Source organism: Brachyhypopomus gauderio, chromosome 1 (assembly GCF_052324685.1).
Source record: "Brachyhypopomus gauderio isolate BG-103 chromosome 1, BGAUD_0.2, whole genome shotgun sequence".
NCBI lineage: Eukaryota > Metazoa > Chordata > Actinopteri > Gymnotiformes > Hypopomidae > Brachyhypopomus > Brachyhypopomus gauderio.
Window position 1 is genome coordinate 50910171 of NC_135211.1, and position 27447 is coordinate 50937617.

At 42.4% G+C, this 27447-nt stretch overlaps 3 protein-coding genes across 3 annotated transcripts in view; 1 reads left to right on the top strand and 2 right to left on the bottom strand.

Moving 5' to 3' along the window:
• Positions 1-27447, bottom strand: part of LOC143510054 (uncharacterized) — a 118176-nt gene that overhangs the window by 26007 nt on the left and 64722 nt on the right. The gene's annotated exons all lie outside the window — the stretch shown is intronic.
• LOC143524997 (CD209 antigen-like protein C) lies at positions 1237-15062 on the top strand. Its single transcript, XM_077018424.1, has 5 exons — positions 1237-1412; positions 11800-11961; positions 13520-13662; positions 13733-13839; positions 13946-15062. The coding sequence occupies exons 1-5, from the start codon at positions 1271-1273 to the stop codon at positions 14091-14093; spliced, it is 702 nt and encodes a 233-aa protein (XP_076874539.1). The 5' UTR covers positions 1237-1270; the 3' UTR covers positions 14094-15062.
• LOC143526059 (E3 SUMO-protein ligase ZBED1-like) lies at positions 16024-18787 on the bottom strand. Its single transcript, XM_077020647.1, has 2 exons — positions 17060-18787; positions 16024-16453 (listed from the first exon to the last, which is right to left on the bottom strand). The coding sequence occupies exons 1-2, from the start codon at positions 18233-18235 to the stop codon at positions 16121-16123; spliced, it is 1509 nt and encodes a 502-aa protein (XP_076876762.1). The 5' UTR covers positions 18236-18787; the 3' UTR covers positions 16024-16120.

Consider the following 27447-nt stretch of genomic DNA (forward strand, 5'->3'; position numbering starts at 1 on the left):
CACAAGGGGAATATTAACTGAAGGCTTGATTAAATAAGTGAGTCAATAAAAAAAGGTCTGTCTGCTGGGGAGGAAGATGATACATCTTATCTAGAAGATTTATAAAGTATCAGTGGCACTAATGCATTTGTATTTTTATATTCCTGTTTGTGTGCTTGCCCTCTGCTTCTGTGTTGGGGTCAGGACCTCCAACAGTATCTGCACTCTCAGATGTCCATCACCATCTCCACCCACTCTCCTCTCTCCAACTCCAGAATACCATTAACATCATTAGATACAGTCCAAGTTACTCATGTGATGTTTCCTGACTGAGTTTAATGTATGTGCTGCTGCCAGTTAAGGAATTGACCAAGCAGAAGTGCCTTTTTCTATATACAAGATTACTGTGGTCAATGTGTGAAAACAACAGAGCTCTGGCACTTTTTAACTTGTGGTGTTCTTTTACTCTTAAAGTGTAGAATCTGTGTATAAACTTGTTTAGACGTGTGTGTATCCGATAAATGTGTAGAATGTGACAATATTCTTATAAAGTGTTTTGAACATGATCGGGATTTGCTTTGCTCCTGGAATGATGCAAGACATTCTAGGATTACCTAACCATATTTAGATATTACCTCACCGTGATTATGATTGTTTTATTAGGGCACAGGCTAATTACCAAGGAAAATAACATATCTCCAACTTACAATACAGGCCGTGCTCAGAGGTGTTTGGAGGACTTCACGTCATGCACATGTTGCTCCAGGGAAGGTGAATACATCACGGTGTTATCAAAATCTTTTACAGTATCTCATAGATGAATGTCTGAAACATGGAGGACACCATGGCAAGGCCATATTAGAGAACACAGTACTCATAGTGACTGGAAGTCACCTGTTAAGGTGTTTCAGTGGTCAGATCATTGATGTGTGAAGTTTGTGACCCATCTTAATCAGCCTCCTTCAACCTTCACAATGAAACTAGCTAGGTGTGTGTTTATCAAATCATTTCAGAGATCAGAAACACTGGTTCATGCTTTACAACACTTCTGGACTCCTCCAACTTCTCCATGTACTTTTGTTCAGCACCTCAGTACAGGTCAGCTCATCGTAATCACTTAACGTAATCGTGTCACATGCAGACGCCCACGAAGCCACATTGGTGAAGAAGTTAGTGAGACACACATATATAGAGGGAGTAGTTTCAGCCTGCAACTTTTCTCTTTGTGTGATCAAAAATAATTTGAACACAAACATCTGTCTGAACTGATTCATTTTACAGAGAGAAAAAAATGGAAATTAATAAGAATATTTATGAAAATACAGAAGTTATTAAAGACAACAGGTCTGATTCAGACAGTGAAGATTTATATGTAGTCATGAAGGGTGAGCTGGAGACTCAGAAGACCAGAAACAAGAAAACTGAGAGATCAGGTCAGTACACTCATATGCTCTCTCTCTCTCTCTCTCTCTCTCTCTCTCTCTCTCTCTCTCTCTCTCTCTGTTGTATATAATATATATTATGTAATATTGAAACAAAACATACAGTATGCTATAGTGAGAAACATTTAGATAATGTGTTTATGATATATATATTATTTTTTATTTTATTTTTTTTTCCACAAACAGAATGTAACAGAGTAAAATAAAGAGTGTTGTCACGAGAGTACAGAGAGAGAGGAAGGCCAGGGTGGTAGAGGCACGTCTTTAATATCCATTGTGCCTAAAGTTGTTAATCTACATTGCCATATTGTCAATTTTCACCCCAATCAAAATTAGCCCTCTGAAATCTACCCAACTTTGCAATGAGAACACACACACATACACACTAGTGATCACTAGGGGGTTGTGGTACACACATGCCCAGAGCAGTGCACTGCCCTAGCCCAGTGCCTGGGGAGCAGTTGCGATTAAGTGCCTCGCTCAAGGGCACTTCAGAATTTAACCCATGACCCTCTGGTCACAAAACTGGCTCATTTACCACCATGACTGTGCAAACAGACGGTGATGCTGACAACACAGGACAGAGTCCAAGGTGCACAATGAACTGAATAATATACTCAAGTCAGTTAAGGAGCAGAACAGAGCTGTAGCAGCAACAGACTTCTTGATTTTTAAAGATCTTGATTTTAGGATCACTTCCATCTCTCTGTCAAAATATTATTACATACACATTAAGTTATGGAGGGTCCAGGGTGTGTCAAATACCTGTGCATGTACATGAATGCATTAACAGTGAGTGTACACACATAACTGATATTGCACTGACAGCTGATTGCACTGCCCTCCAAGGGACACCAGGTGGCCTCAGTGGGGTAGACACGACTCCATACTTTATGAGAGAGCCACCCCCCCCCCCCACCATTCTTCTATGCGGTTTATTTTCACGCATCACATTTTTAATCAGAGCCAAGTTATTACAAAACCGTAATTAACTATCAAATACTGGGTAAATACATCATAACTCATTCTGTACAACGTTCTCAAAAGAAGTTTGTACATGAAACCCCCCACTCTGAAACTCAATCACATCACATCTATCGTGGGAATCAGTATCTAACACAATCTCTGTAAGTTAGACTAGCCTATTTATTAATAGACGTGGACATTTGCAGACAAACTTCAGCACAAGAAACTGTTGACCACAACGTACAGAATCTTTCCAGCAGTTCTGCACGTCTATGTGTATATCTGTTTATTTGTCCTGTGTATAGTTGATATGTTGCCATTTCCTCTTGTTAGCTGTCCTGTTTGTCTGCACCCTCCCCTTGTTATATTAGGATATTTAAACCATCATGTTCTGCCCTCTCACTGTCGGTCTTTGTATGTGTACATGTGTTTGTCATTGTTGTGGTGTATTTGCATTTGCAGCTGTGTTTGTCTCTACGTCAGTAAATGTTCCTCATTTGCACCTCTCTCTGCTTCCCCTCCCCCACTCACCGTGACAGATGGTGATAATTTATTCGTCTCTGCTGTTTATAATCATGAATCACATTATTAATCTCAGCCGATCACCATCAGATAATTACAAACCCGTAATTAACTATCAAACATCAAATATTGGGTAAATACCTCATACCTCAAAAATATTCTATACAGATATTTAAATAAAAACGTTCTCAAAAGAAGTTTGTACATGAAACCCACCACTCTGAAAATCTTGTCACAATCACATCTATTGTGGGAATCAGTATCTAACACAATCTCTGTAATTAGACTAGGCTATTTATTAATAGACGTGGACATTTGCAGACAAACTTCAGCATAAGGAACTGTTGACCACAATGTACAGAATCTTTCCAGCAGTTCTGTACTTCTATTATTTATTATTTTAAATGCCAGCACAGTATTTGAAATGACAAAGTACACTGTGTTTTCAGCTTATCTTTAAACAGACAGCAACCATTTTCTGTAGATAGAGCAGCTTATATAAATATAAATCCTGTCAAACAATTACACTCCCAGAGATCAATAAAGATCTATCCATCTATCTATCTATCTATCTATCTATCTATCTATCTATCTATCTATCTATCTATCTATCTATCTATCTATCTATCTTTCTTTCTTTCTTTCTTTCTTTTAAGGTGACAGACACCACAGCAAAGCTTCCCCTGTCACTTACTCCTGTCAGTGGCTTAAAGTTGAAAATCTCACCCACATAATCATTTAGAGCTGAAGATTGTTGTTTACATTATTCAACACAAATTAAGACTAACAGTATCATAGCAGAATGAAGATTATGGAGGTTATTAATGAAAATTCAGCAATAACTTCAGATAGCAGATTACATTCAGACAATTCATATGAAGATATTTATGTGAATGAGAAAAATATGGAAACATTCGATCAGATGTATTGCTCTAGTGAATTAGACTCAGAGAAACACACACACATTCAAAACAAACATTTTCATCTCCAGAACACTGAGAAGGTGCATACAGCAGATCCTCAGTATCAAATTTATATGGGGATTTTCCACTGACCAGTTACTGTATTACACATAATCACATATTATACTGAATCACTGATAGGCATTTAATAAAATATCAGTGTCAGTTCTAACAGGGTGGGGATTGGTTAAAGGCTTATTTGATGTTAAATCTGCATTCGGTCATGTATTTTTAAGCAGGCATTTTAATTAACTGGTATTATAATAATTATTATGCTAATTTTGTACATCTTGTTCATGCACTCTGTTTAATTTTATTTACCCTTCTAATCTATGTACTTATAATCTATGTACTTATTTCCTCCAGTCTAAAGCACTTTGTGACTCTGTCTGCGAAAAGTTGTAACGTTCCAACCAGGAAGACACGGATCCAATTGCGGAATTCAGTATTTTTTATTTCTGAAGTGAATACGGAGTACTCGTAGATGAGTAACTCCGTAGAGAGTGTGAAGTGTTTGAGTGCGGTGGTCGATGTCAGGCTGGTCCAAGTTCACGCCGGGTAGACAGAGGGCTGGAGGTACACGAGGGAGTTTATTCTCCATGACAACGAAAATGAAAACAGACAATGAAAACAGGCATTCAAGCGAAAATAATAGGTTTAGGCAGCTTGTAGTACAGAGCTCGAGAGGTCCAGTGTGGCTTCCAGAGGCAATGTGCAGCACTGGACCGAACGACCTGCGGGCTTAAAAAAGAGAAACATAATTGTGTAACATAAAGGTGTTAGTACTCGGGGGAAATTGATGGTGGGAGTGGTTGCGTGCTCGGGAGTGTGTGCTGGGATCGGCTGCTGGCCGGGACATGCGCCCTCTGGTGGCGACCCGGCCCCCTCACCGTGACAGGTAGGCCCATGCTGAAAAAGGAAAAGAAAACCAAAACGACAAAATAATCAGCAGCCTACCCTACCAGGTGATAACCAGCACCTGGTATACTATAGTGTTAAATTATAATTTTAACTACAAATCCATGATAATCAAAATACTAATGAACCCACATACAACCAAGCAAAAAGAAACAATCACCACACCCAGGAGCAGAGCAATTTAACAATGCTTTCTAATGGATGGCTGATACACAACAAAATCTCCCAAATGGGAGAACAAACGAGGAGAGCCTGCCACTCTCTCCTCCGTCCACACTCCAGGGAGCCTTTTGTAGCCGTGAACTTGAGTCCGACACCGCCCAGGAACATGTGACGCCTTAATCACACACTGGTGCTCCTGTAAGAGATCGTTACAATACTCCACACAATGACATAACACCCCCTCCCATAAAACACAATAAAGGAACCACAAACCATACAAAAAAACAGAGGAAATATCAGCCCCGGGACAGAGCATCAGCGACCACATTATCTATACCTTTCTTGTGTCTAATAACAAGATTAAACCCTTGTACTTTTAAAGACCACCTCATCAAGCGATGATTCTTATTCGCCATGGTGTTTAAAAACGTCAGGGGGTTATGGTCTGTAAAAACAATCACAGGTACAGAACTTCCACCCACATAAACCTTGAAATGTTGCAAAGCGAGAAGCAGTGCCAAGGCCTCCTTCTCCACAGTGCTGTAGGCTAGTTGGTGCTTCAAAAACTTGGAATAATAACAAATCGGATGATCCAAACCCTGATTGTCCTCTTGCATTAGAACAGCACCAGCACCCGTGTTACTTGCATCTACTTCTAGTTTGAATGGTCGTAGGTGATCTGGAGTCGCAAGAACAGGTGTGCTACATAACAAGGTTTTTATCAGATCGAATGCTCGCTGGCATTCCAGTGACCATGTAAATACAGCCGTTTTCCCAAGCATAGGTAAGAGGAACTACAATCGAGGAGAGGTTTCAGCAAAAACAATTATAACACCCGGCCATACCCAGAAATCGCCGTAGCTGCCGTTTATCAAGGCATCAAGGGGACGGACTTTCCCATTAATATACAACAACACTAATATGTATAACACTAGTTTCCCCAAATATACTGTACAACCTCACTACAACCAAACTCGCATTTTTCCAAATTTTTAACTAAAGATGTGACTCATAACCTTTCAAAATAGTGGCTAATGCCTCCAAATGCTCCTCCCATGTTGTCGAAAAGACCACCACATCATCGAGATATACCCCATAATTTCGAACCTCATCTAACACCATAAGCATGAGCCCACCAAACTATAAAACAACAGAGCACGTTACGGTAAAAAGCTGGTGTGGCCATCGAACACCAGACACACCCATTCCTGCTAAATATTGAAGCGTACTCCACCGAAGGACACATCGCCAGACTCATCCATGCTACATGCCGCCTTATGTTTTGTCTTGATTTATGCGTTCATGTAGGCAGAAGGAATGGGAGAACACAGATACAGGCAACGTGTTTATTCAGCTCTTGTTCTAGCACAGTGTAACGTTTGAGCAAGGTAGGCTGGACACAAGTGCCGACACTAAAGTAGTGTGCTACATTACATTGAGTAATTATTATAGGTTGCCAATTGTGATTTTCACACACATTGATATTCACTTACTGTAACATCTTCACTTAAATAACCAGCCACACATATCACTTAGTCGTCTTTACTTAGCTTGCAGCCACGACATACATGAGAAAACTTCTTCTTCGGTTAACGCTTAACTACTACAACAATGACGGTTAGTTAGTCTGCCCCCTGCTGGGGGTACACCGTAATGGCAGCATTCTGCAACATTGCTGACTTAACAAATAACAACATACTGTGTAAACATCTACGATACCACATCCCCTCCCCTTTAAGTTTACAAGATATACTTAACTGAAAACAAAACAGAACATTTTTTTTTTTTTTCAAAAAACCGAAGAACATAGAGCACCTAACTTCTCTATCTAACAAAGTCCTTGAGATGCCCTGGTGAACGTCGCTCTCTCTGGGAACGTCGCACCTCAGGTACAGCTGGTGCCATGGGTGGAGCCTGGGTCTCTGGAGCAGGTGACAGCTCCTGAGGCTCACACAACAAGGGTTGTGAGGTCATGTCCAGTATGCCAGGAAAGTATCTTTCGGGGCCCGAGTCTGTGTCAGGTTCACAGGGAACAGTATCTGCTAACCTGGATCTCACCTGATCCACATGTCGTTTCAGGGTCTGACCACTTCCAATCGTGACAGTATATGACACAGGGCCAGATGAGCTCACGACAACAGCTGGGATCCACTTTGGTCCGCAGGAATAGTTCTTAATGAACACCTTGTCTCCTGGTGCAAAACTTCTCAGTTTCTTCCTTGAGTCATGATTCACTTTCTGTTTGAGTTGTTTTTGCTGCACTTTGGTTCTTATATCAGGCATGAACAGGTCAAAAGCTGATCTGAGTCTCCGGGACATCATCAACTCTGCCGGTGACAAGCCTGTTGTTGCATGTGGCGTGATGCGATAACTGAACAGAAATCTTGACAGTCTGCTGTGCAATGAGTCACCTTTGACCTTCTTCATCCCCGCCTTGAAGGTCTGCACCGCCCTCTCTGCCAGGCCATTGGAGGAAGGCTGAAAAGGTGCTGATCTCACATGATCAATCCCATTTTGCTTCATGAATGTTTCAAATTCCGCACTCGTGAAACATGTTCCATTGTCTGATACCAACATTTTCGGCAGACCAAACACACTGAAACTCTGCCGCAATTTCTCAATTGTAGCCTGAGATGTAGGTGACTTCACCGGGTAAATGTCCATCCACTTAGAATGAGCATCCACAATGAGCAGAAACATTTCACCTAAAAATGGCCCTGCATAGTCCACATGAATTCTTGACCATGGTGAATCTGGCCATTCCCAGGGGTGTAATGGTGCAGTGGGAGGTGACTTCTGGTGTTTCTGACACTCTTCACAGGACTGTACCTCTCTTTCAATGCTCTCATCCATTCCCGGCCACCACACATATGATCTTGCCAGACCCTTCATCTTTGACATGCCTGTGTGAGTCTGGTGCAGGAGTTTCAGTATTTTGTCTCTACCTTTGTCAGGGATAATTACTCTAGCTCCCCAGAGTACACATCCATCCCTCACACTCAGTTCCAATTTCCTCTGATGATAGGGTTTAAAGCAAGCATCGGTCTGTGCAGGCCAGCCCTTTAGGGTGTACTCATGGACTTGGGACAAGATGACATCCTTGGCTGTCCAATGTTTGATTTCCTGGTGTCGACTATCGTGTCATCCAGTACATCCATCATCAAAACTTGTTCTGTCACCTCTTTTTCCGGTGCCGTGTCTGGTACCGGTAGTCTACTGAGTGCATCTGCATTTGCATGGTGTTTTCCTGGCTTGTATACAATGTGATACTCATAAGCACTCAATGTCACAGCCCATCTTTGCACTCTTGGTGAGCCCATCTGAGGTACAGGCTTCTTCATATTGAAAAGTGAAATCAGGGGTTTATGGTCCGTATAAATAGTGAATACACGACCATACAAATATTTGTGGAATTTCCGGATGCCAAATATTACAGCCAAACCTTCTTTGTCAAGCTGAGAATATCTCTTTTCAGCCGGAGAGAGTGTGCGTGACATAAACCCCAGAGGTCTTTCACTGCCATCATCCATCTTGTGTGACAAAACAGCTCCCACCCCGTAGGGAGATGCATCGCATGAGAGAATCAACTCTCGGTCTGCTGAATAATGGACCAGCACTTCTGCTGAATTCAACAGAGCCTTTGATTTTTGAAAAGCTTCTTCTTGCTTCTTTTGCCACATCCATCTCATGTCCTTCCTCAACAGTTCATGCAGGGGGGCCAGCAGGCTTGCTAGATTTGGGAGGAATTTGTTGTAATAGTTTAGCAACCCTAAGTATGCTTTGAGTTCTGTGACACTTGTAGGAGTAGGGGCCTCCATGATGGCTTTAACTTTTTTTCTACAGGGTGGAGCCCATGTGCATCCACTCTGTGCCCCAAATACTCCACTTCATTTTGCATGAAGACACACTTACTTCGTTTCAGTCGTAAGCCTGCTTCTTCCAACCTGGCCAGCACCTCCTCCAGGTTCTTTAGATGATCTTCCTTATTCACTCCACTTACCAGAATATCATCTAAATACACAGCCACCAGGGGTATCCCCTTTAAAAGGCTTTCCATGGTCCTCTGGAAAATAGCTGGCGCAGATGCCACTCCAAAAGGCAGTCTGTTATATGTGAATAGTCCTCGGTGTGTGTTCACAGTAACATACTTTTTTTGACTCATCATCAAGGAGTATTTGCTGATAAGCATGGCTCATATCTAATTTTGAGAACTGCTGTCCTCCAGAAAGTGCTGTGAACAAATCCTCCACTCTGGGTATTGGATACTGTTCCAGGGAAGCTACTGTATTTACAGTGAGCTTGTAGTCTCCACACAATCTTACTGTCCCTATAGGCTTCAGAATTGGCACAACAGGAGCTGCCCATTCAGCATATTTCACTGGTGAGATGATGTTGTCTGTCAATAGTCGATCTATTTCCTCATCTACTTTTGCTCTCATGGCAAACGGCACAGATCTTGGACGGAAAAATCGTGGGGTAGCATCCCGTTTCACATGAATGGTTGCCTTCGTGCCTTTCAGGGTGCCCAACTCCTCTTTGAACACGTCCTCATGTGTGTTTAACACTTGTTGTAGTGTGTCATTTCCTGTTGTCTTTACCTGGTGCACTTTCTTGGCTTTGCGTTTATTTTTGATTTCTCTCCAGTCCAGTTGTATCTCCTCCAGCCAGCCTCGTCCCAGCAAGCTGGGGCCATCCCCTTCAACCACCATGAGGGGCAACTTTTTCTTTTGCTGATTGTATCTGACTGACAGCTGCTGCACCAATCACCTTAACAGGATCACCAGTGTACGATTCCAGCTTGATGTTTGTGGGCTTCAAACTGGGAAGTCTGCTGTGTTTCCAAGTCTCTTTAAAAGTCTCTTCATTCATAACTGTCAGACAGCATCCAGTGTCAACTTCAAAGGTTAAGACTTTATCATTAAGTTCCATATCCACAGTGTAGGGATCAACTTTTCTCAGGTGCACTGTACTCCAGCGACCTAATCTGTACAGTTTACTCTGATGTCCTTGGAGGCATTTTATACAGTTGAGTGTGAAGGAGTCCTCTTCTGAACTTTCACTTTTACCTCCATCACCTGTCTCGTGTACTTTGTGAGAACGGTAGTGTGAATTCTGCTTTTTGTCAGCCTTTTCATTTTTTAGTCCATTCCTCTTCTGGTTCAGTTTAGCTTTGTTTCTACATGCTCTTGCTATGTGGCCTATTTTGCCACAAGCATGACACTTTTCTTGTCTGTACTTACAACTGGCTGCTGTGTGGTTGGTTCCTTTACATCGGTAACACTCTCTGTTTTCACCTTTAAAGTTACGCGCCTCCTGTTGGCCTTGGGTGACGCTGAAACATTTCGCCGTCGCGCCCGAGGTCCGGAGGTCCTGAGCATTTTTATTTGCAGTCTCCAGTGATACCGCGATCGATAATGCCTTCTCAAACGTGAGGTCAGTTTCTGACAGAAGACGCCTCTGAATTCTGTCATCATTAATTCCGCAGACGAGCCGGTCTCTCAGTCTCTGTTGTAACGTGTTGCCATAGTTACAATCCTGCGCTAAGCGACGCAGCTCGGCCACGTACTCCATGACTGTTTCACTGAGCCTACGGTTGCGAGAGTCAAATTTGTACCTTTGCACAATTTCACTGGGCTTAGGGTCAAAGTGGTTTTTCATTAGAGTTACCAGCTCTTGAAAAGTTTTGTCCTTTGGCTTGGCCGGGCTTAGAAGGTTACGCATCAGGCTGTAGGTCGGTCTCCCGACGACACTTATTAATATCGCCTTTTGCCTGTCAGCATCAGTAATCTCGTTCGCCGCGAAGAACTGCTCCAGTATTTCACAGTATTCATACCACGTTTGGCTTTTGGGATCATACGGCGCCAGCGTACCTATTGTCGCCATGTTCTTTTCTTCGTAACCCTTCTCTCCCTCTCTCTGGTCCTGGAAACCAAGCCCCGACGCAGGCTCCCGCCGCCTCTCGGTTCTTTACTTTCCGTCCGAGCAATCCTCGTCGCCAAAAAGATGTAACATCTTCACTTAAATAACCAGCCACACATATCACTTAGTCGTCTTTACTTAGCTTGCAGCCACGACATACATGAGAAAACTTCTTCTTCGGTTAACGCTTAACTACTACAACAATGACAGTTAGTTAGTCTGCCCCCTGCTGGGGGTACACCGTAATGGCAGCATTCTGCAACATTGCTGACTTAACAAATAACAACATACTGTGTAAACATCTACGATACCACACTTACTCACAACTAATAAAAACTCCAGGAATAATCAAGTGCTTAAAATGTGTCAATGGCACCAAAGTTCTTCATTTGCTTTTCTCTACATGTAATTAAACACAGTAATATTGGAGGTGAATCTCTGTATAATACAAAGAGAATATTATAGTTGTACAATAAAGTTGAGTCTAAATAATCTAACATCAGTGCAGTTTAAGGGCATCTTATAGATACATGTTAATAACAGGTACTTTTATACAAAACCCTTACAAATATGACTGAATACAATTTCAGCAAGTTAGGATTAAGGGTGTTTGTTCAGGGGTTTTTGTGATGGCGGTTGACCTGTCAACCCTCTGAACTAGTATAGTGTTATATTAGGTTCTGTAGGTCCCAATCATATACACACTGTTTGTGGTCTCAACTAGTATAGTGTTATATTAGGTTCTGTAGGTCCCACACATATACACACTGTTTGTGGTCTGAACTAGTATAGTGTTATATTAGGTTCTGTAGGTCCCACACATATACACACTCTCTGTGGTCTGAACTAGTGTTGTATTAGTTCAACATGTGCAATGTATTAATTTAATTCTTTAAAATATGATGTATCTTCACAAACCATCACTACAGGGAGCAGATGTTCCAGACTAACAGCAGTGTGTCTGGGGCTGCTGTGTGTTCTCCTGCTGACTGTCATACTAGTACTACAGACCAGATACAACAGTCTGACTGCAGAGAGAGACCAGCTAAAGAAAGAGAGAGAAGGACTCCAAAGAAGACTTTCTGAAATGGGTAAGTGATCATTTACAGACTATTACAGTATTAAGCACTCAGCTAAATTGTGTATAATGCTGCTCATAATGGTAGCAAGTGCATAAAATGTGTCACCGTGGCAGCAAACCTCTTCATCTGCTTTTCTCTACATGTAATTCAACACAGTAATATTGGAGGTGAAGCTCTGTGCTGCTCTTCCTGTATGTTCACATATAGAAACTTCAGTGTGTTAATGTGATTATCATCACCATGTTGAAACATTTTTTTATTGATTTGGGCACCACTGGAGGTGCAACAGACTGGAAGATGTACCTGAACTTTCCATTAAAAACTAAAAAAAAAACCCTATAGCTACATTTCACTGTAATAATCAATGTAATGTAAAAATATTTATTTGCATTAATGACAGTGTTACATGGCAGAACAGAACAAATTCTCATGGCAATTTATTATCAAAGCAAAAATAATGTGTCCAAGCCAGAGAGGCAAACACGTGATGATGATGATGATGATGATGAAAATAATAACAATAATAATAATAATCTAAATCCAATATTGCTAGGCAAAAGTCTGAATTCACAGCAGGGTCATAACACATTAATGCAGAGTAAATTGCACGGTACACACTTAGCAAAAGAAGCAGTGACAGAACTACCAGAAGATGAATAGACAAGTATAAGAAGACAGATGTATACAGCCATAAATGAATGAGGATTCTGGTGAAGATGAGTGAGTAAATATTTGATGGTTGGTTTAGTGTTCCAAACTATGAATGGAATTCTGGAAAGTGTAGTGAAGTGGACTATCGATAATTTAAGATATTTTTTTATACAAACATTGGTAACACTTTACATTAAGTGTTTACTTACTAATGTGAAATAATGCATTAGTTAACATGAGCAACACATGAAGTAACACATTAACAATAATTAACTTACGTTAAGTAAACATGTAACAGTTGCGGTTCCTGTTTTGGCTCTTTGTTGCTCCCACCTTCTTCTTAGAGCTTTAGTGTTTTAGTTTGGAGCAAAAGGGACTAAAAAGCTAAAACAGTATGGACACACTTCAGTTCCTAAGCTGATAGATTCTGGATATTTCCAAGTTACCCATTACTTATGTACAGGGGCGTAACAGCAAATACTGGGCCCTGTACACTCTCAATGTCAGTGGGCCCCTATAAATGCCAGTAAACGAGATACATGAGCAAAATGGGCCCCTCTCCCTACTCGGGCCCTGGGCAGTCAGGTCCACTTTTCCCCCCTCTACCACACCCATGCTTATGTTGGTAAATCAGTACAATGTAATATATTTCTTTAAGGTCGCACCAAAGAAGGTGGGAGCAACAAAGAGCCAAAACAGGAGCCGGAACTGTTACATGTTTACTTAACGTTAGTTAATTATTGTTAATGTGTTACTTCATGTGTTGTTCATGTTAACTAATGCATTACTTCACGTTAGTAAGTAAACACTTAATGTAAAGTGTTACCCAAACATTTTTACCTTTCTTGAAGAAATGTCCTGAGTTCTTGTTTACAAACTCATTCATTATATAATTTTCTGGAAATAAAATCCAAAGGAGAGGCATGTAGACAAGGCTGGAGATACTTCAACTCCAGTATGTATTACATCTCTACTGAGAAGAAGAACTGGAATGAGAGCAGACAGGACTGCAGAGAGAGAGGAGCAGACCTGGTGATCATAAACAGCAGACAGGAACAGGTGAGGGGAGGGGGGGCACAGAGAGATCTGATTTTAGACTTTCTATCATACCATGTTATCACAATGACAGGAGTTCATCAGACAAACCCTCGGCAGTATTTATGCTTGGATTGGCTTGACTGATGTTGAAACAGAGGGAACTTGGAAATGGGTGGATGGAACAGGACTGACCACTGGGTAAGAGACCACTGAACTGAACGTATGATTGAGCTAATATCTCTTGCTCTTCATTACATTACATACTGTGTTACAACACAGGTGATGTTTTCATTCTCTCTTTCAGATACTGGGACACAAAGGAACCAAACAGTTTTGCAGGGGATGAGGACTGTGTCATAACTGGCCAGCTTGGTTCGGACTCTGTGCTTAAATGGGCAGATTGTCCTTGTAATGACCGTTTTATTTGGATCTGTGAGAAAATTTTAAAGTGACGAAGGGAACGAGAGCAACTATAGCCACCTTAATTTAAACATGGATCCCAGGAAATGTAATAAAAAGTGACGTGTTTGTGTGTAATCTAGTGAATACTGCAGCACCTCATTAACATAATTAGGTTAGTTAGCTAGTTATAAGATAGCTAACCTAACTAGCACTTACTGATAGCTCAAGCTGGTGGGTTTTCTGTGCGTTATATTTGTAATTTAACTTGATTTGTTTCTTCAAGTTCAAAGGTAAATTTTTTGAAGGCCAATATTTCACACTCTTTAGGAAGGCAGAGTAGGCACTTAATCCTATAGGAATTGACTTTCACTCTGGCAAATGAAAACATTGTCTCTAGGTAGGTGGTCTCCTTCCTCACCCTCACCGCCACGATCACTTGTGGGTGTAGAAGGTCCTGAAAGTGGTGAAGTAGGTGTTGCTGGCACTTACATCTCTTATCAGACTCAAGCTAGGTTTATACTTGATGCGTCGTGACCAGCACGAGGGTCCACATGGCAAAAATGATGCAATCGTGTTGCAAGGTCGTGCAACTCTCGATTTTAGTAACTTCGCATGTGCCGTCATGTTTGCAGGGTTCATACACCTTTACAAGGTGGAATTCAAGCATATGTATGGCACTTGCAAGATCCATTTTCAATATTTTCAAGCACCTTAAGCCTAATTAAGTAACATTTTAATACAAATACACATATACTCAAAATTATTCAAGGCTTACGAAGCTCAAGTGTTCAGTGAAGGCAGGCAGCAGAATGGCGAGACGCGACCGGAGAATGCGCTGCTTTCATGAGCCTGATCGCTTGATCCAGTGATGGCACCTTCTACCGCTCTGGCAGTGATGATATCTGTTTGATCCCTAGATATGTTTATAATTGTAACAAGTGTGGTTGAAATTCTGTAAACCTCAAATGGTGAGCACAATAAAAGTCAGAAGCAGTTGTGTAAGGTAATAAAGTAAAATGAATTTATTAAGCAAGTAATCCAGAGTTCTCAGTTAACAGACACACAAAAGTGTCTGCAAAAGAGAGCTAATTCCCCTCTCGGAACTTTTATACTAATAATTCATAAGCACACAAGGTGTTCACGAGGTGAACATGAGGTGATTAAATGAGTATGAGAAACTTGACATTTCACACATGATTGGACAAATGTATATTGGCCCCTCCCCTCATGCCCCATCCTCGCTTGGCGGGCAGATGGGAGTTTTAGTTACTCAAAAGTGTTCTGAGAGCAGAACGAAAAATAATTGGTTTGGAGAGATAGCCAATCACATTGTAGAGGAGGTGGGAGCGAAAAAGGCAAGAGCGCCCCCAAAAAATTCAAAACCGACGGGACCAAAAACAACAAAGAACTGTCACTATGAGATTTCGACTGTGTGACTGAGAAATTTACCAAAAGATCAGCATTAGGGCTGCAACTATCGAATATTTTTGAAATCGAGTATTCTGTCGATTTTTTCATCTATTAATCGAGTAATCAGATAAATCGCACTTTTGTGTTTTTAAACAATAATATTGATAGTGCCTAATGCAACATGAAAGTTCTTAAAATGAGCAAGCAATTGGCTGTTATTCCTCACAAAAGGTTTTTATTTAAACTCAACAATTAGATCAAAGCTTAAAACTGGCTCCAGAACTGAACCCATTTATTGAACCTTTCTGAAATACAACAAACTAAACAAAAAATAGGTTAGCCTATTTGTCCATAGTTTCAATAAAACTAAGGAATAAAATAAAAAAAGGAAAAAGGGTTGCACCGCCTGCAATAGCCCATCTCAGCAGAAAAAATAAATAGAGTATAAAGGTACAAAATTGCAAATAAATATATATAAATAAATCATTCAAATATTACTAATACTTCAACTTAAACAATACAGTTCAGTTTCCAATTGTATACAAATGAGGTAGGTAGAGAATGTGTGTCTTTGTGCAATGTATGAGAGAGAGAGAGAGAGAGAGAGAGAGAGAGAGAGAGAGAATTTGTCTTAGCACGTGTGTGTGTGCAATGTATTTGCAAGTCTTCAAAAGAGCAAGTGGTGGTTACAATGCAAAAAGGTCAGCATATTGACATTATCAGAAGTAAGGCTTGCCCTACGCTTTGAGGCAATGTTCCCAGCAGCAGAGAACAAACGCTCTGAGGGCGATGAGGTGGCTGGAATACTCAGAAAAGACTTTGCAAGCTTTGCCAGGTTTGGGTATCTTGCTGCATTTTCTCTCCACCATTGCAGTGGATTCTCTTTTTTGGAGAGAGGATGTTCACCAAAATACTGTAATACCTCCTTCTGCACCTCTTGATTTTGCTTCTCATCCTCATCCTCTTGATTGCTTCGCTGTAGTAGTTGGACGGTCGTCTTCTATTTTGGTGGTGGATTCATTTCCTCTTTTATTGGACTGTCTATCTTGCTTGCCGGGCAGCATGGTGGCTTGGTGGTTAGCACGTTTGCCTCTCAGCACTGGGGTCTTGGGTTCAAGTCCCTATCTGAGTGGAGTTTCCATGTTCTCCCCGTGTCTGCGTGGGTTTCCTCCGGGCTCTCCGGTTTCCTCCCACAGTCCAAAGACATGGAGGTTAGGTAAATTGGCATTCCCTGATTCCCTGACAAATTCTCCCTGAGTGTGTTTGTGTGTCTTCATGTTCAATAAAAAGCATTTGTCTGAGTGTCTGTGCATGAATGTGTGTGTGTTTGTATGTCCAGTGGTGGATGGTGCTCTGTCACTAGGGTCTGTCCTCTCTCCCCTTCCTGCACCCCATTCAGTCCCCCAGGGGGCTGTGGATCCTGGTAGAGAGTATGCTGTGCGCAATTGGCTGCTGCTTCTCGCCGGTGTGTGAACGCAAGTGTAAGAGTTGTACGTGCGTTAAAATTGTAAAGCGACCTTGAGTACATTGAAAGGCGCTATATAAGTTGAACGTTCATTCATTCATTCATGACAGTTAGTGCCATTGTTTGAATTGTACTTTGGACCTTTAATGATTCTTCAGAAGGCAAGAACTTAGGTTTTCTAAACCGAGGGTCCAAGGCAGCAGCAAGGAGGGCAGTATTAGGGTTGTCAGGTTTAAATTCAAACAGGTATTCCCACCTCTCTGTGATTTGTTCAGCTGCAAGACCCTGAAATGCCCTCACTGGTGCACTTTCAACAGTTGAACTCAGGGTGGATTTCTTGAGGGTTTGTACCAGCAGTGGAAGCGCAGACAGGGTCACATATTGTTCCCCACTCAGGAACACTGTAGCCCCTTTGAAAGGTTCAAGAATCTGAGTCAGCTCTTCTGTCATGATCCACTGCTCTGGCTTCAGATCCAAATGTTGATTCTTTCCCCGTGGGTTGACTGCAGGACCGGAAAGAGCTGCAGTCACTGGCCATCTCTGTTCAAGGAGCCTGGATAGCATATGAAGTGTACTGTTCCACCGAGTGCTGACATCCTGTACCAACATGTGCTGTTGCACTCCCATTTGTTGCTGCTTTTCTTTAAGTTTTGTGCAAGCCAGTTCACTCTTTTTAAAGTGCTCCACAAGGCATCTCGCAGAGGCCACACAACTTAAGATGGTTTTGTTATTTTTCAGTGTATTCTGCACAACTACATTCAGTGTATGCCCTGCACATCTTACAGAGGCCCATCCGTGTCTCTCTTTGAGAATTTTGGCAGCTGCCACTACATTGGCCCCATTATCATGGACAACTGCCTTCACCTTTTCAAAAGAAATGTGAAATTTGGTAGCAGCATCCTCCAGCCAATCTGCAATGTTTGTGGCTGTATGCCTCTCATCCAGAGGCATTGTAGTAAGGGAGAGGGACTTAATTTTCCAATCATCTCCTAGAAAATGGCAAGTGACCCCCAGATAAGCCTCTGTGGCCACACTTGTCCAAATGTCTGTTGTTAGTGCAACACATTCTGTCTCCTTAAGAACACTCTTTAATTTCTCAGTTATTTCTGAGTACTTTTGTGACATCATATTTGTGAAATGTGTTCTTGAGGGAATGGTGTATTTGGGATTGAAAGCTTTAATCATATTAATAAATCCTGTGTCCTCCACCATGGAGAGTGGGCGCATGTCTGTGATGAGCATATTCAAAATGCTATTGGTAAAAACTGCAGCTTCCTCTACAGTGCATGAGGGACCTGTCTGGATGAAGGTGTCCATGCGCTGCTGTGATGTACTGTGGGGAAAAACAACATTGATTTGTACAACAAATGCTATGAACTCACCCAAAAGTAAATATATATGCTAATGAATGTAGTCATGAATGAATTTGTCTATCTGTTGCACTCATTATTACTACCTTATATATAGGGAAGGGATGTCTTGAGATGTAATCTATGTGTGTGTGTGTGTTTGGAGGGGGAGATGAGATGATAAATTACATGAGTGAGTTCATTTGCTGTCTTGCTACTTATTATGTCTAGTCACTATCGACTCATAACGTGCTATAAATAATTATAACTACTGTACATTATAACAAGCGCTAGTCTTTATATCAGTTATAATCATAAACACCTTGTAGAGGCTCCTACACCGCTTGGAGAAGCGAAGTTGACGTGAGGATGTTTTCTTTTTAGGTGCTGAAGCATTGACGTAGTACTATTATGGAAGGCCAGGTCCATTTTGCAGTAAATACACTGCACTACGTTGTCCTCTTTGCGCAGTGAAAAATGGTCCCACACCTTAGACATTTTTGCCCTTTTACGGACACCGCTATCTTCTTTTTCTGCCATTTCCACCAAAACAAATCACGCCGCCTTAAACGTGTGCGTCAGTTATAACAGTCCGTGTAAAACAATTATACCGGAGCTGCGCAGTAGTACAAAGCGGGATTGATACGACAGTAGAAACATTTAAAATAGATGCTGACATAAATTAAACGAAGCCTCAAGGCTCGAGGTACTCGAGGAATCGTTTCAGCTCTAGTCAGCATTTTTCATTTCGATTTGTTTTAATTGCTTATTTGGGCTCATATCGATGAGTTAGGTTAAACCAAGTAAGGTAACCTTTATAAGGCTAGCAAGCTAAACGCTTGCTAGCTACTTTTTAACCTCAATTAACAATAGTTTCACTAATGTTAGCTAGCTAGCAATTTCAATTATGTCTGAACGCCTGTAACGTCCAGTCCCTCCCTCCTCCCGGGTCCCGCCTAGCTCCCGCTCCCATTCGTCCCTTCGTCTGTCTGTCACGCCCTGTCGTTAGTCTCGCACACCTGAGTCTTGTTTCACCGTCTCGTCTCTGTGTATAAAGAACCCCAAGTGTTTCATTCTCTTGTCGGTCATTCCCTGTACGTGAGTCCTCGCTGTTCCCCTGTCTTGCCTTCCTTCTTCTCTTCTTTAGTCTCTGTTTTGCTCCCTCTCCTCGTCCGTTGGTTATTGTTCCCTGTGTTTTACGCTTGTTGATCACTGCTTTTGTTTCCCGTCGTTAGTAATGTTATGTTTCACTCTCTCATGGTCTATGTAGTTATTCGTTATGCTGTAGTGTTGCCAGTATTCCGTTTGCCCCCTGTATTGATTGCATCTCGTGTGTTTTGGTCCGTTATCATGTTCTCATGTGTTCGCTTCTCCCTATTGCTTACTTAACCGTTGTAGTAGTGTCCTTTTTGTAGCGTTTACTTTAGCTTCCTTGTTTCGTGTATGCGCTGTGTCTATTGTGTTTGGGTTTGTATCGTGTTTCCCTTTGTGTATTGTCTGGTAGGGTTTGTCTGTCTCCTTCTAGTTGATGTCTCTTAGTTTTGTTCTCCCCCTGGATTCTGTTTATATTACGTGGTGTTTGTATTTAATAAATTAGTTAAATTGCACTTGCGTCACTCCTGCTACCTCCTGCCCTCGTGAAACGTTACAACGCCAATATTTACAGACTAATAAAAACATAGTTAGCTAGCTTGATTTAGTAGATGTAGTTAGGGAATTAGCATGTAACACTTGCATTTTAGTGCTTAGCTAGCTTCCTAGCTAGATTTCTTATTTGTCATTGACAGTGAAAAATCCCAGTGTTGACTCGCCAATAGCTTTTCTATCTATTTTTAATATGCATTAGCAGCATATTTTTTTTTGCTAAACGAGCCAGAGAAATGTTGCATGTAGTGTAGTGCTGCTCTTAAGGCAGGAGAAATGTAGCGTGTAGTGTAGTGCTGCTCTTAGGGCAGGAGATATGTAGCGTGTAGTGTAGTGCTGCTCTTAAGGCAGGAGAAATGTACCCTATAGTGTAGTGCTGCTCTTAAGTCAGAGGTTGTATATTGTATAGTATAGAATATTTAGAATAGGTCTTTGAATGTTACTTTATTATTATTTGAATGTTAATTTCTTTTTTAAATTTGTTTAGGGAAAGAAATGGAGAATATTTGGGTTGAAGGTGACAAATGAAATCTGAAGAAGTTTACAGATCCTGAGATTATCCAAGAAGTTATTTTGGAAGAGGAGAACAACTTTATGCAGTCTTATATCAAAAAATTGGAAGAGGAAACTCACAGCTACTTTAAATCTCCTGTATGTACTCGAAAAGGCTACTACTATTATGCCTGTGAGAGATCCAATAAAGCAACTGGAAATAGCAAAGGAAAACCAACCAAAACCAGGGCTAACTCTTGCAGGGCATATGTCTATTTCAGTATAATCAAAGATGCTGGATTCACAGGTGCTGTGTTTTAGATTTTCACCAGGCAAAGAGGTAAAGGGAAATGTTATATGAAATACATTTGAAATAAATTATGATCAGATGGCTACTTGGGACTTTTATCAGTCCCATTATATTTTGAAAAGACAAAAGTGCATTTATTTACAAGGTTGAAGTCTTAGCATTCCTGGAAACCCATATATTTTCTACTATCAATATAATGAAATACTGATTAATTATAGATGTGTTGGTATTTTAGGTACCTGGTCACTTCAGATGAACTGCAGAGGAGATGCTCCCTACCAGAGCTACTCTGCAAACACTGTAGTGGCTTATCTAAAGAAGGCCAAGGGACAGAAAAGAAACATTGAAGAGAAGTTGGCAGAGTTGGGGGTTAAGCCCACAAAGCGCACAAAGTTAACTAGTAGTGTAGTGCTGCTGTTAAGGCAGGAAATAAAATATAACGAAGATCTTCTAGAGCTTGGACAAAGGTCGAACTAATGCCCGGTTCACACTACACGATTTTAGGCTGGTTTTTCAGTCGCCGACAGTCGCCGACTGTTTTTTGTAGATTGCCGACAGAAACTGTGGTCGGAGGCAAATCGGCGATCACTCGGCGCTCGCCCAGTCATGTAGTGTAAACTGCTGAAAGACGCTCGCCGAGCCGTCGCCGAGTGGTCGCAAACGACCGGCAGATATCTAGCATGTTTAATATCTAGCAGTCGGCGACTGAGAGTCAGAAGCAGCGTCTAGCTACAGCCAATGGGAACGCGGAGAGAGAACCGCGGCACTGCTGAAGATATCTCTGAAGAATGTAAAAAACTTTCAAGAATTTCAAAACAGTAACCCAGCAAACACACAAAATCCTCACCTTTCCTACAACTTTACTACAACACTGTGTAGTAAGTTATTGTGACAGCACTTGCGATTGATTATATCTATGCCCACTGCAACGGAGAGATGAAATAATTCTGGCAATTTGGGACTATGGAGTGCTTAAACGGTAAAATAATAATAATAATAATAATAATAACGAAAATGTGGAGTACATTGGTTTTTTCTTCTCGCGAGAGTTTCGTTTTCGTGTTCTCGTGTTTTTGGACGGCAGCCAGATGAGTCTGCGATTCCCCAGTCGTGTACTGTAATTCGTGAGCCCGCATCGCCGATCAGTCATGTAGTGTGAAAGCCACAACAACTGAAAGACTCGCGATTACAGCACAACCAATCGCGTAGTGCGAACGGCACAAAAGCTTGACGACTGAAAAGTCGTGTCACGCATTTAGGGGCGTGACTGTAGTTCCCCATGAGTTGTTATTCTGGTGATCATTGGACTCTGATTAATGAATATACATAATCTCTGCCTGGACAGGAGGTAATCCGAGAAAGGAGAGAGAGAGGAGAAGGGAAAAGAGGGAGAGAAGGGGGGTTTGTGACCCTGCCCGTCTCTCATAGATTTAGTTAATAGCAGACTATTACAATTTCAAGACAATTGGAATTCCCTATTCCTAAATAAATTGACTTGTATGCTTTGCCTAAATAAGTATTAATTTGATTCTACCAGCCTATACCTTGAGCCATTCTTAGGGCGTACTCACACTAGGCACGGTTTGCTCGTTCCGTGCTGGGGCCCAGTTATCCCCCCTCCCCACTCCCCCTCTGGCCTGCACTCACACTGGCTTCAGCAACCCGGCCCGAGCACGCTTACGTCATCACAACGCCGCTTTATTTGGAAAAAAAGCGCGCTCGCACAACACTATGGAGTTCACGATTCTCTTTTTATTGTATTTTTGGAGTCGTTTTGGGAGTGCAGAAACACGGTGCAAGCACAGATTTATCGATAATTTAACACAACGATTGTTTGCTAATCGCTTTGCCGCTATGACTGTTTAACGTGAGCATCGCATCACTGACGTCATGTTTGAGTTCTAGCGAAATGAACCAATCACACGAGGCACCAAGCGGGCCCGGGCACGGATAGCGCTCACACTAGAAGCGAACCGTGCCCGAGTCCACATGAATCGTGCCCTGGCCCACCTCTTCAAGCGGGCCCGAGCACGGTTAACTGATCCGGGCCCGGGCACGGTTGGAGCGCTCACACTAGCCAAACGAACCGTGCTTCGGCAGGCAACCGTGCCCGGGCCCGGATCACAGAGCCTAGTGTGAGTACGCCCTTAATTTCCACTTCTGGACACATAATGCACAGACAGGTATGAATATGAGGTCACAAAAGCACATATGAACATGGTTACATTTTGTAAGTGACACAACTTAATACATGTATATGTATATGCCTACTATAGCACATTACATGTTGATACTTGGATATATATATATATAATATATAAATATATATATATAAATATATATATATATATATAAATCTTAATTAGACATTACACTGGACTACAAGTGTATTGATAGATCTCAAATAATGTAGAACATGGATATGAGAATATGTAGGTCTCTATGACCTTAACACACAGAACTTAATGAGCATGCATATCTAAACAGCATAACACACAAGAATATACATATGCATGCATGCCTTCACAATACAGTTCAAAGCTACAAAGATGGGTGTTTCTAACTATTGAAATTACTGTAATACATGAATATGCATGTGATTATATAACCGCAGTGTTAGAGCCATAAATAAGAATTTGTATTTGTTTTATTGTTTGAGTGTTTTTTGTAATTTTTGTATTATTTTATGAAAGACAATAATGTCAGTTTAGTTGAACAGCAAATTTACGATGGGACTCTTATTTTGATAGCCTAGAGGGAAGGCTGTCGAGCTGGGGGAGTGCTAGTGAAAAGAAAAAAATCTAGAAGCACGAATACATACAGTTTTTTGACCGTGCTTACCGTGTTGAGATTTATTGGAAGAAAACTAAAAAGAAGAGTTTGGAATTGCATTTTTCTAATATAAAGATATTTTTTTTGTTAAACACACGGTTTCACGCGTCCGTTACTTACCAGAGTGCTTCTTAAATCCTGAATGACACAGATACTGGATCTGCTGCCATAACACACAGAGATTCTGATAACATTACTTAATGCTGAATACATGAAAGATCATGATTTGTGTCTTTGTATCAACCACAGATCACATAATGTTCAATTCAGAAGTACTTTGTCCTGGTTCCATAAGGCTGGGAAGCTGGATATTGGTTCCCTGCATACTTAGATAGATAGATAGATAGATCTTTATTGATCCCTTTGGGAGGTTTCCCTCAGGGAAATTAAGATTCCAGCAGCATAACAGTAATAGAACAGTGATAAAAATAGAAGATTAAAAAGAGATAGTGATAACAGAGATTAAGCTATTGCTAATAATAATAAATACAAACACAGAATAAAAAATAAACAATATTAAAAAACAATAGGATATAAAAACAATAGAATATAAAGAGCCAAAGATGAATTGCACATGCTTATTGCACTATTTAAAATGTTATTGCACTGGATTGTATGAGCCTTAAGGTTATTGTGCATAGTCCGGTTAGTGTTGATTGATCAGTCCATTTTCCTGTGGCCCCTCCTCCCCTGCAAAGAGGAGTTGTACAATCCAATGGCATACAGGACAAAGGAGTTTTTGTACCTGTTGGTCCTGCACTTTGGAAGGAGCAGTCGGTCACTGAACAGACTCCTCTGGTTACTGATGACAGTGTTCAGAGGATGACTGGCATCGTCCATGATGCCCAGCAGTTTGTCCAGGGTCCTCTTCTCTGCCACAGTCACCAGAGTGTCCAGCTTCATGCCGACCACCGAGCCAGCCCGTCTGATGAGTTTGTTCAGCCTGTGTGTGTCCTTCTTGGATATGCTGCTCCCCCAGCACACCACAGTGTAGAACAGGACACTGGCAACCACAGACTGATAAAACATCCACAGTAGTTTCCTGCAGATGCCAAACGATCGCAGCCTCCTCAGGAAGTACAGCCTGCTCTGTCCCTTCCTGTACAGGTGGTCGAAGTTACAGGACCAGTCCAGCTTGTTGTCCAGCCACAGCCCGAGGTACTTGTAGGAGTCCACAGTCTCCACCTCAACACCCTCTATTAGAACTGGTTGTGACTTTGGTCTGGACTTCCCAAAGTCAATGACCAGCTCCTTGGTTTTTGAGGAGTTGAGCTGCAGATGGTTGCTGTGGCACCAGGTAGTGAAGTCCCTCACCAGGCTCCTGTACTCCTCCTCTTGGTCATCCCTGATACACCCCACTATAGCTGTGTCATCAGCAAACCTCTGAATATGACACAACTCCGAGTTGTAGCAGAAGTCCGCTGTGTACAGGGTGAAAAGAAGAGGGGCCAGCACCGTGCCCTGTGGAGCTCCAATACTACTGGTCACAGTGTCAGACGTGATGTCCTTCAGCCTGACGTACTGTGGCCTGTCAGTTAAGTAGCTGTAGATCCATGTGACCAGGCAGGGGTCCACTCGCATCCTGTTCAGTTTGTCCTGAAGCATAAGGGGCTGAATGGTGTTGAAGGCACTCGAGAAGTCCAAGAAGAGGATCCTCACAGTGCCTTTTCCCTTATCCAGGTGTGAGTGGGCTCTGTGTAAAAGGTAGAGGATGGCATCTTCTACACCAACACCTGCCCGGTATGCAAACTGCAGACAGTCCTGGGCATGTTGCACCTGTGGTCTGAGGAGACTGAGGAAGAGCCTCTCAAAGGTCTTCATGAGGTGTGATGTGAGTGCCACTGGTCGAAAGTCGTTCAGCTCACTGGTCCGGTTCTTTTTGGGCACAGGAACAATACACGAAGTCTTCCAGAGAGTAGGCACTCTCCCCAGTTGTAGGCTGAGGTTGAAGACCTGTTGGAGTGGTTCACCCAGTTCCGCAGCGCAGGTCCTTAGTAAACGTGGACACACCTTGTCCGGGCCTGCTGCTTTACTGGAGTGGAGTTTCCTCAGTTGTCCCCTCACCTGGTCTGCAGTGATGTGTGGAGGAGACTGTGATGAGATGGTAGTGGAGGAGGAGGATGCTACTGCAGTAAATGATGAAAGGTGTGTTGAGGGAAGAGGGAGATATGGCTGGAGTGAGGGAGAGGGTGGGGGAGACATGGACTGGTTGAACCGGTTGAAGAAGTTATTCATCTCGTTAGCCTTCTCAACAGTCCCTCCTATGGCTCTGGTCTTTGTGTTGTGACCAGTGATGGTCTTAACACCTTTCCAGACCTCCCTCATGTTATTCTCTTCAAGCTTAAGCTCCACCTTTCTCCTGTAGCTGTCCTTAGCTTCCCTCACACAGCGTTTCACCTCCTGCTGTGCTGCTTTCATTGCCCCCCTGTCCCTGCTCCGGAATGCGGCCTTCTTCCTGTTGAGGACAGCTTTGACTTCCCGCGTTACCCATGGCTTGTTATTAGGGTAACACCGTACAGTCTTCATGGGGGAAACCACGTCTACACAGAAGTTGAGATAGTCCGTCAGACAGTGTGTCATCCCCTCTATGTCCTCACAGTGTGGGCTAAGCAGCACATCCCAGTCCGTGGTGTCGAAGCAGTCTCTGAGGGCATCTTCCATTCCTGGAGACCACCTCCTGATGGTGTTGGTTGTAACAGGCTGCCTTTGAACCAGGGGTGTGTACTCTGGCTGTAGGTAGACTAGGTTATGGTCAGACTTGCCTAGTGGGGGGAGGGGAGTGGCTGTGTATGCATCCCTGATACTAGCATACAGTAAATCAATGGTCCTGTTTTTCCTTGTTGGGCAATCGACGACCTGGTAAAAGGAAGCTAGGGTAGAATCCAAAGTGGCATGATTAAAGTCTCCAGAGATGATCACAAACGCCTCAGGATGCTGTGTCTGCAGCCTCGCTGTGACCGAATGGATCTTCTCACATGCCTTGGCTGCATCTGCGGTCGGAGGAATGTAAACAATCACGGTAATCACGTGACTGAACTCCCTCGGTAGGTAGTATGGCCGCATGCTAACCGCTAGCAACTCCAAGTCCGAGCAACAAAAGACCGTCTTTACAGTGATGTGTCCAGGGTTACACCAGCGGTTGTTGACATAGATGATGAGCCCCCCACCTTTGCTTTTTCCGCATGCTTTAGTGTCCCTGTCGGCTCTTACAGCAGTGAAACCCCGCAGGTCCACGTTAGCATCAGGTACGAGCTGGGTTAGCCAAGTCTCCGTAAATATAAACAAGCTGCACTCATGGTAGATCCGCTGGTTGTTCAGTGCGGACAGCTCGTCGATCTTGTTCGGCAGCGAGTTCACGTTCCCCATGATTATAGATGGGATGGATGGTTTGCATCGTCTCCGCTTGTTCGCAAGCTCAGCCTTTAGCCTAGCCCCGGCTTTAGCTCCCCTGGGTCTCCTCCTCAATTCCACCGGTATGGGGTGTCGTACTCCGGCTCGTCCCATTGTTCTCAGCGCCAGTAGATCTTCTCTCAAATAAGTGAGTAAACTGGCTCCTGGTTGCGTCTTAACGTTACAAATATCCATGGGATATATTCATAAAACACACTATATCTTCGCAAGAAGAACAAAATGGGTAGAAAAGTGCAGAAAAATAAAAAAAAAAGAAGCTAAAAGTAGGAGCTACTGGAGAGGCAGCCGTCTTACACAGCGCCTGAGGACTTGTCCCTTCCTTGGGTGAAAGATAGTCATGTTTGGTGTCTGTAGACTGCATTTGCCGAGCTGGTTCCTATAGGCTGAATTCCAATTCCGTGTACAGTTTTGGAGTTTGGAGATTTGGAGTTACAAGGATTTCTGAAATATTGCACCTTTAGTTCTGGGTCTTAACACAAGAATTCAAGGTG

Excerpts from the sequence above, each read along its gene's own strand:
- LOC143526059 (XM_077020647.1), bottom strand. The coding sequence starts at position 18,235 with ATGGACACCTTCATCCAGACAGGTCCCTCATGCACTGTAGAGGAAGCT. Across the intron at positions 16,454-17,059 it reads CTTCTGAAGAATCATTAAAG|AAGACGACCGTCCAACTACT; the intron begins GTCCAAAGTACA and ends CCACCAAAATAG.
- LOC143524997 (XM_077018424.1), top strand. The coding sequence starts at position 1,271 with ATGGAAATTAATAAGAATATTTATGAAAATACAGAAGTTATTAAAGAC. Across the intron at positions 11,962-13,519 it reads AAGAAGACTTTCTGAAATGG|GAGAGGCATGTAGACAAGGC; the intron begins GTAAGTGATCAT and ends TAAAATCCAAAG. Across the intron at positions 13,663-13,732 it reads TAAACAGCAGACAGGAACAG|GAGTTCATCAGACAAACCCT; the intron begins GTGAGGGGAGGG and ends TCACAATGACAG.